We start from the raw sequence: 14,829 nt of genomic DNA, 5'->3' as shown, positions 1-14,829 counted from the left end.
ACCTGCTGGGAAGGGAATTCAGCAGGAAGGGAATCATCATAAAGCACGATGATTTACTTTCCCTGAGAGGATGGCATACCAAATACAGAGAGATCTGTATCCACCCCACTATACCACTCCCAAGCACAGCCCCTCACTGCTCTGATTGGCTGGAATTCAGACCAATCACTGTGGCAGGGGAAGCCTCTCCAGGCAATGTGTACTGCTTGCTCCCCCAGCTGGGGGAGGGGAGCAGGAGGAGGGGTGATGGTGGTGGTGGTGCCACTTCCTGGCTCTGCCAGGCAGAACCTGTGGGCTAGATCCAGCCCCAGCTAGCCTGATTCTGACCTGTGAGGCTCAAGGCTAAACCCCTCTCCCCAACATGCTGCAGGCCAGATGCTGAGGAGGGGAGTCCCAAGCCTTAGGGGCCAGATCGAGGCACGCCATGGTCCAGATCTGGAATGCAGGCTGGGGGTTCACCTCCCCTGCTTTAGAGAGATTTTTGTGTCTGCTTCAGGAAATATTGGTGAGAGAACTAGATATTTTGGACTGTGCTGTGTAGACAAGGGATAGGGGCTACTTCAAAAGAAGCTGTTCTGGAATAGCTTATTCTGAAATAACACTTCTGTACAGACATCGTATTTTGGATTAAAGGCCCTGAAATAGGCTCTGTTGTGTGTGGACACACTATTTATAAGTTTTGATTATTTTGGGGCTTCCCTATAGTGTAGATGCATTATACTGCAATAGGCTTATTTTGGAATAATAACTCTGGAATAAGCTATTTCGGAATACCTCTGTAGTAGAGACGTACCCTTGGATATGCCAGAGTACTCAGGCAGGTAGGCAGAGGGGGTGTGAACTCCCCCGCAGGCACAAGGTGGCAGGTATAAGAGGCAATGTCCGGGATCTTAGTGCTCTACCTCAACTGCTCCCCTCTTCCTATCCTTATTCCCACAAGAGCAGCTTGCAGACCCATGACTCTTCCCCTGAAAGAGGCTCTGTTAACTTAAAAGGGAAAAACCTTCCAGCTTGTCAGACTTGTTAGCATAACATGGAGCCTGTGAAAGAGACATTAAATGGAAATTCAAAGCATTTAACAGGCATGTGCCAACTGTGAATTTACTGACAAAAAGTTATATCCACAGGTCCTCAAGTTAAAAATTTGCTTTAAGTATTTCAGTAGTTTGTGCCATGTGGCTGAAGCTTCTAAAATGACATCTCTAAAAAAATCCTTTCATAGATATTTAGGTGCACAGTCTAAGTATTTAGTTTTAGCCATAAATGCATGGATCTTCAGACAGGTTTTTAAAATCTATTCTTCAAAAGACCATCCTGATCTAACCTCAGAGGACAATAAAATAACCCAACCCAGGGGGTTGTCTTCCCTCCCGCCCCTACACTGTACCTTAACTCCCAGCCTCCTACCCTGCCGCCTGTGCCCTGCCCCCAAGCCCAATATCATTCCCTGATGCTTTGCTTTGGGTCCTTCATGTACTCAAACCCTTACTCCCGAACCCCTCTCACCTCCAGCACACTTCTGTACCTCTGCACATTCTAACCCTATGCCCTGAGCCCCTCATGTACTCCAGCTCTGATTCCTGTACCTCCACATCCCCAGCACGCTGCACTAACTTCTGCACCCCTACACACTCTAATCCCATGTCATGAATACCTCATATGCAGGTGAAGAACTGTTTGCTATAGAGATGGTATCCAGTTTTTTACTGTGGAATCTGGCTTCACTGGGTATTTAATTCTGGACCAGTCCCGTCCCAGACATACCTGGCATTCACTTATTTAGAAAAAACATCATGTTGGTAGAAAGGAAACGTGCACACCCTTTAGAAGTTGTTTTGAGGGAGTTCTCAACTATTTTAAACTATTCCCTCGGTCAACTATCTTCGTCTGAGCTGATTACCAGAGCAACCGCCGTTCAGAGGGTTCAGTTATTTCACAGAATATATTAGTCCAGGTAATCCAGAACATTGGATACAAACTTCTTTTAGAACTTTGTGGAAATTCTGGATCAGCATTCAGATTCGTCTTAAAGCTTCATAACTTTGATCTATCTTTCTAAGGCCTTGAGCTGGGATGTTCAGATTTGAATGCAAGATCTCAGCGAATGTAAATCATCATCCTCTATTAGGTTCCCTTCCTGATTAGTTTTAATATTTGGTGCTTTCAGAGTTTATTTTGCTAACTATTCTATTCCTTTATTCATAACCAGTTCCTGAGAAATAGCCTGCTCTCCCTATTACTACTTCTAGTTTTCTCATTAGCTATTAATTGCTAGTAGGTCTTTATACTGATGTAAGGTGCTTAATCTGGTGCACAGAAAATGTATTGTTTTATCAGGTTTCTTCCCTGCACAAGTGTTCTTTTCAGAAACTTCAACTTTATTGCTTTGAAGTCTATTTCCTACAGTTGTCCATTTTAAACAAGGTTAAATTACAAACAAACAAGTCACCAAAAGAGAAGTCACTGCTAGTTCATGCTAAAATTAGAAAAGAAACTTGATGAGGACAAATCAACTATGTGACCTTATTCAGGAACTGGACATGGAACAGACTCAATGCTTTTTTCCCTACAGCTTGCAGCACTTAAAGAAAAGAGTTTAGTCAATCCCAAAACAAGGCCAGACCCAGTTTGTTCCCAGGGTTGTAGCTTTCCCAGCTTGCAGCCATTCTGGGTATTGATGTGCAGTGTTAAGTTCCTGCCACCCTTCATCCCAAGAGCTGGATGAAGTGATTCTTTATATTCTGGCTTCTCCTCTCTTGATGTTCACAACTCCACAATAGCTGCTGATAATGGGCCACGTTCTTCTTGACTGAACTTACCCTGTCAACTCTGGCCCTCTTCTTGACTGGGACTCCCTCCTTTTCATGAGCTTTTAAATTAGGTGCTCCTCTGGAACCCCCCACTCGTGCATGTGACAAAGCAGGTCTCTGCCCCCAAAAGCTTATGTTCCAAAATATCTGTTAGTCTATAAGGTCCCACAGGACTTCTAGTTGTTTTTGAAGATACAGACTAACTTGGCTACCCCTCTGATAGTGATTCTTTATATATAGCTCTTAAATCAGCTACTAGAACACTTCAGGATCTTCAGATGAAAAAAATATTTTCTCAAAAACGAATTCTCTAAACTCGTGGACTGGGACATTCAGGTGGAGGTTCAGCGATGAATGTAGTAGGAAGTCTTAGATAAAATTATGCTAGCTACCCTCGGTCTAAAAGAGTGCCTCCCTTCTCAAATTGTTCCCCTTTTCCATTTTCTAATATAATATAATATAATATAATATAATATTTTATAAATAATAATAAATAAAATATATATAAAAATAAAATTTTTGGTGTCACAGCAGAGTGCCATCCCAACTATTAACTAGTCTTGAAAATTACCCAAAAACTAGAAAAAATTGTAACTAATTTCAGCAAGCCAGAGCCCTTCCTGTGCTACAACGTGCACAGAAGGCATTGCAGCAACTTTTTGGATAAAGGAGGTCTGAATCAAAATCTCTACACCAGGGCTATGGCTACACTACAGCGGTCCTTCAAAAGAAGTTCTTTTGGAAGATCTCTTCCAAAAAAACTTCTTTCAAAATCTCTTCCAAAAAAACTTCTTTTAAAAGATCGTAACCACACAAAAAGTGGATCAAAAAATTGATCTGCCCTTTCGATGTGTGGCCGCTCTTTTGAAAGAATGGGCCAGAAAAGGCTGCACATCAAAAAATCTGGCACCATGGAGGACTGCTCTTTTGAAGAAAGAGCGCCTGTGGTGTCTATGTGTTTTTTTCCATCTGGGAGCAGAAGTAGGCCAAAGGGACAAGTGACACATTCTTTCGATTTAATATCAAAAGAACACATTTTGTGTGCAGATGCTCCGCAGGATTTTTCAGAAGAGCCCTGGCTTTTTAAAAAAAGACTCGCTAGTGTAGATGTAGCCCAACTGGCAAGAGAGACCAGAAGATATAGGTGTCTCTTGAGTTTGACATATACATTCTAGTTTCACCAAAAAGTGGTGTGAGGATTCAAATGAAAGCCAGCATCAAGCAAACCATCAGTATAATTGTGAAGTGTATGTACTGATACCCTGTTAAGAGTTATGTATAAATACTGAAAATATATTCCTAAAATGTGTGTCTGGGGGATTAGCCACCAGTAAAGGTAAAAAAAATAGGTTTCCTGTCAGAGAAGAGCTGTATATTTATATACCTGCTTTCATGTGAAATTAGCATTCTCTTGTTTACAGTGGGTCTCCTATCACTTGTCTGAACTGAATGCAAATAAAGGGTTGTGAGGTCCTCAGAAAGAGACTAACAAAAAAACAAAAAACCAGTGGAGAGGGGAGAAGAGAGAGGGAGAATCTTATCTGGTACAGAACAGAGTGTATTTGGGAGATAAAGGCCGCATCTACACGTGCACGCTACTTCGAAGTAGCAGTGCCAACTTTGAAATAGCGCCCGTCACGGCTACACGTGTTGGGCGCTATTTCGAAGTTGAAATCGACATTAGGTGGCGAGACGTCGAAGTCGCTAACCCCATGAGGGGATGGGAATAGCACCCCACTTTGAAGTTGAACGTCGAAGTAGGGCATGTGTAGATGATCCGCGTCCCGCAACATCGAAATAGCGGGGTCTGCCATGGCAGCCATCAGCTGAGGGGTTGAGAGATGCTCTCTCTCCAGCCCCTGCGGGGCTCTATGGTCACCGTGGGCAGCAGCCCTTAGCCCAGGGCTTCTGGCTGCTGCTGCTGCAGCTGGGGATCCATGCTGCATGCACAGGGTCTGCAACCAGTTGTCGGCTCTGTGGATCTTGTGTTGTTTAGTGCAACTGTGTCTGGGAGGGGCCCTTTAAGGGAGCGGCTTGCTGTTGAGTCCGCCCTGTGACCCTGTCTGCAGCTGTTCCTGGCACCCTTATTTCGATGTGTGCTACTTTGGCGTGTAGACGTTCCCTCGCAGCGCCTATTTCGATGTGGTGCTGCCCAACATCGAAGTTGAACGTCGACGTTGCCAGCCCTGGAGGATGTGTAGACGTTATTCATCGAAGTAGACTATTTTGATGTCGCTACATTGAAATAAGCTATTTCAATGTAGTGTGCACGTGTAGACGTAGCCAAAGACATTCAGGTGACCATCACTAAAGGAGTAAAAGGACAGTAGTTTTGCTTCATGAAAAATGGAAAACTTTGTGTGAGAAACTTTTTTATAGTTTTAAAATGTTCAAGTTTAGTCTCTAGAAAGCAAGTTATAATTTTGTTTCATATGAAGTCATTTGTTTCAGATATCTTATTCACTATTACTTGAATCTGTTTTGACAATATATTTATAGTGAAAACAAGAATAAATTTACCAAAGCAAAGTGATGGTCCTAAACTAAATTTTACAGATTAGGGTGTATTGTTTCTTTGGGAACAGCCAGCCTGGTGATTGTGTGAGTATTCAGTGGATAAGGGGCTGGATGCTTCAGAGAATGCACTGAGTATGCAGGGGTTGATGTATGTCCATTAACCTGTATATAGAGAGAGAGGCTTGGAAAGTAGTGTTTTGCTGCTAAAGGCTGGTGGTTTCAGGGCACTGACCCACAGCAAGGACACCCAAGATTATTTTGTGCTAAATGCAGTCAGTGGTGAGGTGCCTCACAATCCTGGGTATCCCTGGGGACAATCTCAGGAGAGCATGGGGCGGGGGGACCTGCAAAGGCTTCCCTTTTCTGATGCTACTGGGAACCTAGATGATCCATGGATTCTTCTTCTTTAGATTAAAGGTTAACATTAGTTACTCTTCCCTGGCAAATATTTAAGGGCTTTAATATTTAACGTTTGCTATTGTTCAGATTTCTCAAGTGTTGTGTTTTGTCATGTCTTGTGGGAGACAAGTAAAGACTCTAAAAGTCATAGTTTTGATCTATTAAGACATACCTAACAGTTAATGAACTATAAACCCAATCTTCTCATGGGAACAAACTGCTTACACATTATTCATTTCACAATAGAACCTGAAAGCATGGCCAGGAGTCATGGACTCTGGTGGGAATAATGAGGGTTTAAACAGAATGGCCTCCTGTTACTTACTAAAGGAATTATGCTTTATTCATACCCACTGTTCCTTGTCCCAGATAGGTATTTAAATGGAGGTTGATACATTACCTCCTTATTTTGTTTGACCTGTTCTTTGTGTGACAGACTGATTCTCTCTGGGTCTAGAATTATTTTCCAGTGATAACCTGGGGCTCAAAGCCAAGTTGAAGACTAAGTTAATCATTACTGTGTCTGGCTGCTAAACAGTGTCTTTTTGCTATTAATAATGGTACACATAGAATCACAGAACTAGAAGAAACCTTGAGAGGTCAAATCCACTCCCCTGTACTCATGGCAGGGCCAAGCACCAGATGCATGACATTTTTCCTGTAGCTAACAGAGGGATTAAAGGCCGAGTAAATTCATAGAGTCTAGGGCCAGATGGGACCTTTGTGAATGTCTTGCCTGATGTAACATTGGTTATAAAGCGGCCCCTAAAACAGTACCTAGAGCAAATCTTTTATGGGAGTGGGGGCAGCTGTGCCTCAGTGATTCTAATGGAAACAAGGGGTTAGTGGAGGGCTTGCGCGGCTCCAGGAGGGTGAAACAGGAGTACCTTTCGGTGCTGGGTGCCGGTTCCAATCCAGCCTAAACCTACTGGCTTTCAGAGGGCAACATGCTAAGTCAATGGGGAAACCAACCCTTGGTGGGATACCACAGAGCTGGCTGGCCGCTGTCCCTCCCCATCTTCTGGTGGTGCTGTCCCCAGGACCCCTTGAGGGGCAGGCTGGAACAGCTCTGGCCTGCCCCCGCCCCCGGCTGCACAGACAGTGAGCAAACCCACCAGACCTGGCGCCTCTGACCCGCCCCCCACCGCACAGCCAGGGGAAGGGGCGTGGCCGTGGCGGCGGGGGCGTGGCCCGCGAGCCAAAGGTCCCCTTTCGAGGGCATAAGGGGGCGTGGTCGGTCCGGTGGTCGGGGTTGACGGTCACTTAGCTTGCCCGGGCCAGGACAACACGCTGCAATGGCGGCGGCTCTGGATTCGCTGGAGAAATGCCTGGAGCGGCACCTCCCGCCCGAGGAGCTGGACGAAGTGAAGCGGATCCTCTACGGGAGCCTGAGCAAGTGCGGGCGGAGTACAGCTCCCACCGTGCCCCCTCGGCGGGCGCGAGGCCGAGGAGTTTTGGGGGCGGGGGGGGCTCTTTAGCTCGGGCCGGGCGGCTAGTGGGGGAGGGGGTGACTAGAGGCGGTGTGGCCGCTGTGGAGGTGTCTGAGGCTCCGGTTCACTTCAGGGTGCGGCACGCGGCTCTTACCTGGCCCGGGGGTTGGCGGGAGCGGAGCTCGCGCTGTTGGCGGGGGGGTGCGGCGCGCGGCTGTTACCTGGCCCGGGGGTTGGCGGGAGCGGAGCTCGCGCTGTTGGCGGGGGGGGTGCGGCGCGCGGCGCGCGGCTGTTACCTGGCCCGGGGGTTGGCGGGAGCGGAGCTCGCGTTGTTGGCGGGGGGTGGGGGGGTGCGGCGCGCGGCTGTTACCTGGCCCGGGGGTTGGCGGGAGCGGAGCTCGCGCTGTTGGCGGGGGTGCGGCGCGCGGCTGTTACCTGGCCCGGGGGTTGGCGGGAGCGGAGCTCGCGCTGTTGGCGGGGGGGTGCGGCGCGCGGCTGTTACCTGGCCCGGGGGTTGGCGGGGGGGTGTGGCGCGCGGCTGTTACCTGGCCCGGGGGTTGGCGGGAGCGGAGCTCGCGCTGTTGGCGGGGGGGTGCGGCGCGCGGCTGTTACCTGGCCTGGGGGTTGGCGGGAGCGGAGCTCGCGCTGTTGGCGGGGGGGTGTGGCGCGCGGCTGTTACCTGGCCTGGGGGTTGGCGGGAGCGGAGCTCGCGCTGTTGTCGGGGGGCGGGGGTGCGGCGCGCGGCTGTTACCTGGCCCGGGGGTTGGCGGGAGCGGAGCTCGCGCTGTTGGCGGGGGGGGTGCGGCGCGCGGCTGTTACCTGGCCCGGGGGTTGGCGGGGGGGTGTGGCGCGCGGCTGTTACCTGGCCCGGGGGTTGGCGGGAGCGGAGCTCGCGCTGCTGGGGGTGCGGGGCGCGGCGCGCGCTCTTCATTCCCCTGCTTTGCCGTTTCAGAAAACTGGACTTGCCGGCGGCGGCGGCGGCGGGCGCGAGCCAGGGGGCGTTCGAGCTGCAGGGCTGGGGGTTTGGAGCTGCGCCCGAGCAGCTGCGGCCGCCTCGGGTCGTTCGAGTGGGACTCATTCAGAATAAAATTCTCCTTCCCACAGACGCCCCCGTGGCAGAGCAGGTACAGTCACCTACGTGGCCAGGGGGTCTGGGGCGGCAGGCTAGAGCCCCTCTTCTGTTGGGTCAAGGCACCTTGCTTGAGCCTGGCAGTATTCATTCCTGAAATCATGGAGTTCCTTGGCTTGTCTGCACTCGGAGGACCTACACTGGTCTCCTTGCATCAGTGTGGGACCTTTGGTGAAGAGACACTAGGTTTCTCCCACCATGATAACTACTTAACCTCATAATCTAATTTCTTCATAATCTGAAGGCGCCTGCGGAGCTGGAGGAAGACATCATAAGCTGCAGAAGAGGGTTTTACCCACAAAAACTTGTTGCCTAATAAAGGTGTTAGTCTTTAATGCTGCCACAGTCGATCTTCTGGAGTTCGATTTAGTGCATTTGGTAGGAATGTGCTAAATTGAACTCAGAAGGTGTCCTCATCAGCATCGGAACTCTTGCTCCTCATGAGGAGTACTGGAGGTAGATGGGAGACTCCTGCAGTGGATACCATGCAGAAATGCAAATTAAGATATGTTGATTCCCACATTAATCACCTAGCTGCTGGAGTTGAATACCTTAATTTTCTCTTCCCCATTAGTGTATATCATAGAATCATAGAAGAGTAGGACTGGAAGGGACCTCGAGAGGCCATCGAGTCCAGCCCCCTGCCCTCATGGCAGGACCAAGCACTTTCCAGACCATCCCTGAAAGCCATCTATCTAACCTCTTCTTAAATAGCTCCAGTGATGGAGATTCTACCACCTCCCTTGGCAATTCGTTCCAGTGTTCGATCACCCTGACAGTTAGGAACTTTTTCCTAATGTCCAACCTGAACCTCCCCTGCTGCAATTTAAGTCCATTGCCTCTTGTTCTATCCTCAGAGGCAAGGAAGAACAAGTTCCCTCCTTCTGCCTTATGACACCCTTTTAAATACCTGAAAACTGCTATCATGTCTCCCCTCAAACTTCTCTTTTCCAAACTAAACAAGCCCAGTTCTTTCAGCCTTTCTTCATAGGTCATGTTCGCTAGACCTTTGATCATTCTCATTGTTCTCCTCTGGACCCTCTCCAATTTCTCCACATCCTTCCTGAACTGCGGTGCCCAGAACTGGACACAATACTCCAGCTGAGGCCTAAGCGGCGCAGAGTAGAGCGGGAGAATGACTTCTCGTGTCTTGTTCACAACACACCTGTTAATGCATCCTAGAATCATGTTTGTTTTTTTTTTTTTGCAACAGCATCACACTGTTGACTCATATTTAGCTTGTGGTCCACGATAACCCCTAGATCCCTTTCTGCTGTACTCATTCCTAGGCAGTCCTTTCCCATTCTGTATGTGTGACGCTGATTGTTCCTTCCTAAGTGGAGCACTTTGCATTTGTCCTTATTAAACTTCATCCTGTTTACCTCAGCCCATTTCTCCAGTTTATCCAGATTCTTTTGAATTATGACCCCATCCTCCAAAGAAGTTGCAACCCCTCCCAGCTTGGTATCAGCTGCAAACTTAATAAATGTACTTTCTGTGTCAATATCTAAATCGTTAATGAAGATATTGAACAGAACCGGTCCTGAAACAGACCCCTGAGGAACCCCACTAGTTATACTTTTCCAGCAGGATTGAAAACCATTAATAACTACTCTCTGGGTACAGTTATCCAGCCAGTTGTTCACCCAACTTATAGTAGCCCCATCTAAGTTGTATTTGCATAGTTTATTGATAAGTATGTTATGTGAGACCGTGTCAAATGCTTTACTGAAGTCTAGGTATACCACATCTACCACTTCTCCCTTATCCACAAGGCTCGTTATTCTATCAAAGAAAGCTATTAGATTGGTTTGACGTGATCTGTTTTTAACAAAACCATGCTGGCTGTTCCCTATCACCTTACCACCTTCCAAATGCTTGCAGATGATGAAGCTAAACTGAGGGGAAAAATGGCTGAGGAGAGTTGGCAGTTTTTCAAAGGGACATTATTAAGGGCCCAAAAGCAAGCTATCTCGCTGCGTAGGAAAGATGGAAAACATGGCAAAAGACTGCCTTGGCTTAACCAGGAGATCTTGCATGATCTCAAAATAAAAAAGGAATCGTATAAGAAATGGAAACTAGGACAAATTACAAAGGACGAGTATAGGCAAACAACACGAGCATGCAGGAGCAAGATTAGAAAGGCTAAGGCACAAAATGAGCTCAAACTAGCTACAAGCATAAAGGGAAACAAGAAGGCTTTTTACAAATACATTGGTAAGAAGAGGAAGACCAAGGAGAGGGTAGGGCCATTGGTCAGTGAAGAGGGAGAAACAGTAACAGGGAATTTGGAAATGGCAGAGATGTTTAGTGATTTCTTTGTTTCGGTCAGAGAGGCAGAAGTTATGTCAACAGGAGAGCATCACGCCTTTGAGCGATGTACGTTACATCAACTTTAGTTGTAGTGCAGCCAACCTTTTAGGCTGTTCTTATGTCTCATTACAAGTCTGTCACACCCCTTAAAGCTGCTTTGTCTGTGACTGCAGAAGTGATTGCACACATCATCCCTACTGATCTCTTGCCACATGTGTTAGCTCCTCATATTTAACAATTTGTTCTACCTTGAACTGAGATGTGACGCTCTGAGCCCAGGTCTGTGTTACAGACCTATATTGGTATAGGTACCTCCACTAGTAGTGGAAAAACCCACACCCCGAGAGTGACACTGACATCTGATTCCCCTCTTCTGGTGTAGACAGCAATGTGTTGATGGAAGAGCTTCTCAAAGTGGATTAAAAACAACAAGACATCCTGTGGCACCTTATAGACTAACAGGTGTGCTCCAAAATGTCTACTAGTCTGTAAGGTGCCACAGGACTTTCGTTGTTTTTGAAGATACAGACTAACATGGCTACCGCTCTGATACTTGTCAAAGTGGATTAAGTACCTCACTCTCTTTTCAGCATTGGAGCATCAATATTAGAATTCTACAGCAGCACAGCTGCATTATTCTATGTGAGAACAAGCCCTGAGTACCTCTCCCAGACCAAAAGAAGAGTTCTGTGTATGTATCTCAAAAACTTGTCTCATTCAGCAATAGAAGTTTTTTTTTCCAATAAAAGATGTTACTTCACCCATCTATGGATGAGGAATAAGGGGATTTTGATGTTGGCAGGGTCCTTTCAAAAAGGACCCCCGTGTGGACAAGCCATGCAGGAGTGAACCGCGGCACTTTTGAAGTGCCTCAGCTGCTGCCTCAATATGCATTTCAGTGTCTTATTAGTATTCTTTGATTTGGCTATAAGCATGACCATTTTGAAGTTTTTACTAAGTGTAGATGTAGCCTCTTTGTGTTAATCAAGTTTGTGCTTTCTCTGTGGGGTCTGCCAAAAAATGCCAGTTGCTGCCCTTTGTCATCTGTTTGCCTGTCCCCAAGAAACTCTCCTGAGACCAAATCATTTTAAATAGTGTTCCACAGCTTTTAGATCTGTTGGCTCAGTATTGACCTAGGTGGGATTTGAGGTGGATATGTATGTGAATGGTGCCAAATCACTTTACCACTGCCCCATGGTGGCTTTTAGCTAGAATTCTCCAGTGAGAAGAATTCCTGAGTGAAGATTTTTAACTAATTAAAGAAAAATACAAATAGTCCATCACTGGTATACTGCTTGGCTCTTGTGTTCAGAAGCAGCCAGTCCACAGTGGTGGTCCTTGTCCTCTGTTCATCCTGTCATTCCTTTATCTAAACATGAGTAGTGGTCCCACAGATTATCTGTAGTGCTGATGGCCGTCTGACTTCTAAACCTGATCAGAGTTGTTAAGTTTGTAGTGCTCAAAAGCGAAGTAGTATGCTGCTCCAGCAAGTATTTGATAAGTTCCCAATACTGCCAGTTCAAGACTGGTATTCCAGGGGATGTTCTGGAATCTACATGTGCTAGCCTGGTGCACAGATATCAGTTCAATAGACTGGCCCATCCTCTAGTCGTGTTGTGCTTACTCATTCACATTGCTAAAGATTGGATCTGAAAAGAGCATCAAAAAGAGGGTGGGTTTTTTTTAGTTCAAGTAAGCTTTATAGATCTTTAAGAAATAAGTAGGGATGAGGTACCAGTATTTTTAAAGGTATGTAGGCGCCTAATGATGCATTGCAGATCTATGCTTTTGAAAATTCCACAAGGCACTTATCTGCATGTTTAGGAACCTAACATGTTTTTTTAAAAAAAATGCCCTAACTCTTTTGAGCCTTATGCTGGAGTGATTGTTTGTGTTGAACAGTAACTTACTATACAGATATTTTCACTGAAATTAATGGGACAAAGCGCCAAGCAAGGTGGTACTATGAGCATGTCTATACGTACCTGGGGGTAGGAGTGCCACAATCATTCTTCTGGGGATTGATTTTGCCGTGTGTGAAGACGCGGCAAAATCAATCTCTTTGGGCTTGACTGCCGACCCTGGTACTCCACACTGACGCACGGAGTAGGGGACATCGGCAGGAGCCCTTCCTACACTAGGGAAGAAAGTCAATCATGATACGTATATTCTAACTGCACAGATGATCCCTAGTGTAGACCAGACTCAAGTGTGAACTAAGTGCCAGAACCAAAGCCTTAATATTATAATGAATTATACTGTATAGTTTTTATAGTCAGATTTCTTACAACTAGGTGGCTGCACTACACAGACGAATAGAGGAGATTGTGGAGGTGGCTGCAGTGTGTGGGGTCAATGTGATCTGCTTTCAGGAGGCCTGGAGTGAGTATTTTCAGTAGCTTCCTCAAGTCTAGACTCTCTACCTTTAAGATACTAACATTTCTGAAAATAGCCAATTCCTTTCCCCTTTAACAGGTACCCTATATAAAATATGTTCTGCTGCAACCATGAAACAGATATTCCAGGATATAATCAACTAATGCTAATGAGCATATTCTTTATTCTCTGAAAGAAACTTTAAAAAATCCTTATTAGCAGAGCTATGTGCAGGTCCGATATAAGCCTGCAAAGATTAGGCCTCCATCATCAATAGTGGAAAATATGTCCTAGGGCACGTCTACCCTACCGACTTTTGTTGCCAAAAACTGCCTTTTGGTGACAAAACTGTGTATACACTACAATATGACTTTTGTTGGGGAAAACACACAGTTTTAGCAACAAAAAGCTTCCATACGATGAGAGATTTTTTTCCCCCTTCCTTTGTTGTGAGGAAGGAGCCAGTATAGACACTGCTCTTTGTTTTGTTGGCAACTGGCTTCCACCACTATCCTTAGATCTGATGCTTCTACTCCATGTTTTGATTTCTCTTGCCCTACAGGCATGCACCTCTCCCATTTTAAAGCTCCTGGAAGTATTTGAGAGCTGAGTGTGCTGCTCCTCTGGGGAACAAAGAGCAAATCATTTGAGAACAACGAGTTTTGTGGCACCTTTCAAATCATTTGGGTACTCCTGTTCTGCTCTGCACTAGTAGGAACATGGCAGCAGGCAAACTGCTGCTGTAGGGGCACAGAGACAGATTTCTATGCTGTTTTAACATTCCTCAGTAGGTAGAGCTCATAGAGCTATTTCTGATGCAGCAGGGGAGGATATGGGAGAACTTGAGGAATCCCAAGATGTGCAGAGATCATCTGTGCATTCCTACAACACTGCATTGTGGGATGCAAACCCATGAGTGTATTGCTCACCCATTGATGATGATGTCCCCAAAGTGGACATAATCTGTCAACAGAGGGAGCAAGTGAGAACTCTGGCAATTTTTTTGACTTTTGGCTGTTGACTTACTAAGTTTTGTTAACAAAACTTGGTAGCATAATCTTAGCCTTAGTCATTAATTTTGTTTCTTCCTCAGATACCCCTTTAAGTGATCTTCCGCCCCCGGTGTAATAGTGGGTAATCTTTACTCTTCATTTCACCTGTACTATACTTCTCCCTTCCTGACCACTAATCAGAACCACCTTACTTTTGGCCATTCAAGTTTCTGATTTCAAACTATCAGGGACTCAGGGTGGCTTTTTAACTGAACAACTGTTGGTTCATTAGAAGGATCTTTGCTCCACAGTGCTGAGTGCCTGTGTGAAGTGCTTTGTCCTAAGGAATTTCAATTCCTACCAGTGGAGTAAGAGGATATTAGATCCTGGTCTGTTGCATATAGATCACTGGAGCTGTGTATGTCTGGTCTTGTCATGATGTCGCTATGATAATGCAGCTTTGAACATCTAAACTTTAGAGACCTCTAAATGACATATTTTTTGAGAACCAAACTCCTTTTGAGCAGGTTAAGAGATAGTAGTGCCATCCTCAGATGTGGTAATTATTTTCCAGTGTCCACAAAAGCAGCTTCTGAACACACTTAATTGACCCATGTTATATAAGTAAAGCAGAATCCATTCCATATCTGCAGAGTGACCTTGAATATTTGTATTGACTTCTCATGTTGGTCTTTGTCTAGCTATGCCCTTTGCATTCTGTACAAGAGAGAAGCTTCCATGGACTGAATTTGCTGAGTCAGCAGAGGATGGTCTGACGACAAGGTTTTGCCAGAAGGTAGAAAATTGTATTAATACCATTCTATCATGACCACTTTTTAATATCAGTTTTGCACCTTGTAAGA

At 46.1% G+C, this 14,829-nt stretch overlaps 1 protein-coding gene and 1 long non-coding RNA gene across 2 annotated transcripts in view; one reads left to right on the top strand and one right to left on the bottom strand.

Moving 5' to 3' along the window:
* Nucleotides 1-7,343, bottom strand: part of LOC142022563 (uncharacterized) — a 44,637-nt gene extending 37,294 nt beyond the window's left edge. The window contains exon 1 of the long non-coding RNA XR_012647987.1: nucleotides 7,311-7,343. This is a non-coding gene — a long non-coding RNA (uncharacterized LOC142022563). The remainder of the gene's footprint in view (nucleotides 1-7,310) is intronic.
* UPB1 (beta-ureidopropionase 1) overlaps nucleotides 6,969-14,829 on the top strand; it is a 39,171-nt gene continuing 31,310 nt past the window's right edge. Inside the window, exons 1-4 of the mRNA XM_075012546.1 lie at nucleotides 6,969-7,122; nucleotides 8,109-8,280; nucleotides 12,893-12,980; nucleotides 14,668-14,762. Coding sequence (XP_074868647.1) covers nucleotides 7,022-7,122; nucleotides 8,109-8,280; nucleotides 12,893-12,980; nucleotides 14,668-14,762 — 456 coding nt within the window. The 5' untranslated portion in view covers nucleotides 6,969-7,021. The remainder of the gene's footprint in view (nucleotides 7,123-8,108; nucleotides 8,281-12,892; nucleotides 12,981-14,667; nucleotides 14,763-14,829) is intronic.

This window comes from Carettochelys insculpta, chromosome 18 (genome assembly GCF_033958435.1).
Source record: "Carettochelys insculpta isolate YL-2023 chromosome 18, ASM3395843v1, whole genome shotgun sequence".
NCBI classification, from domain to species: Eukaryota; Metazoa; Chordata; order Testudines; family Carettochelyidae; genus Carettochelys; species Carettochelys insculpta.
This window is presented reverse-complemented; position numbering and strand designations above follow the sequence as displayed.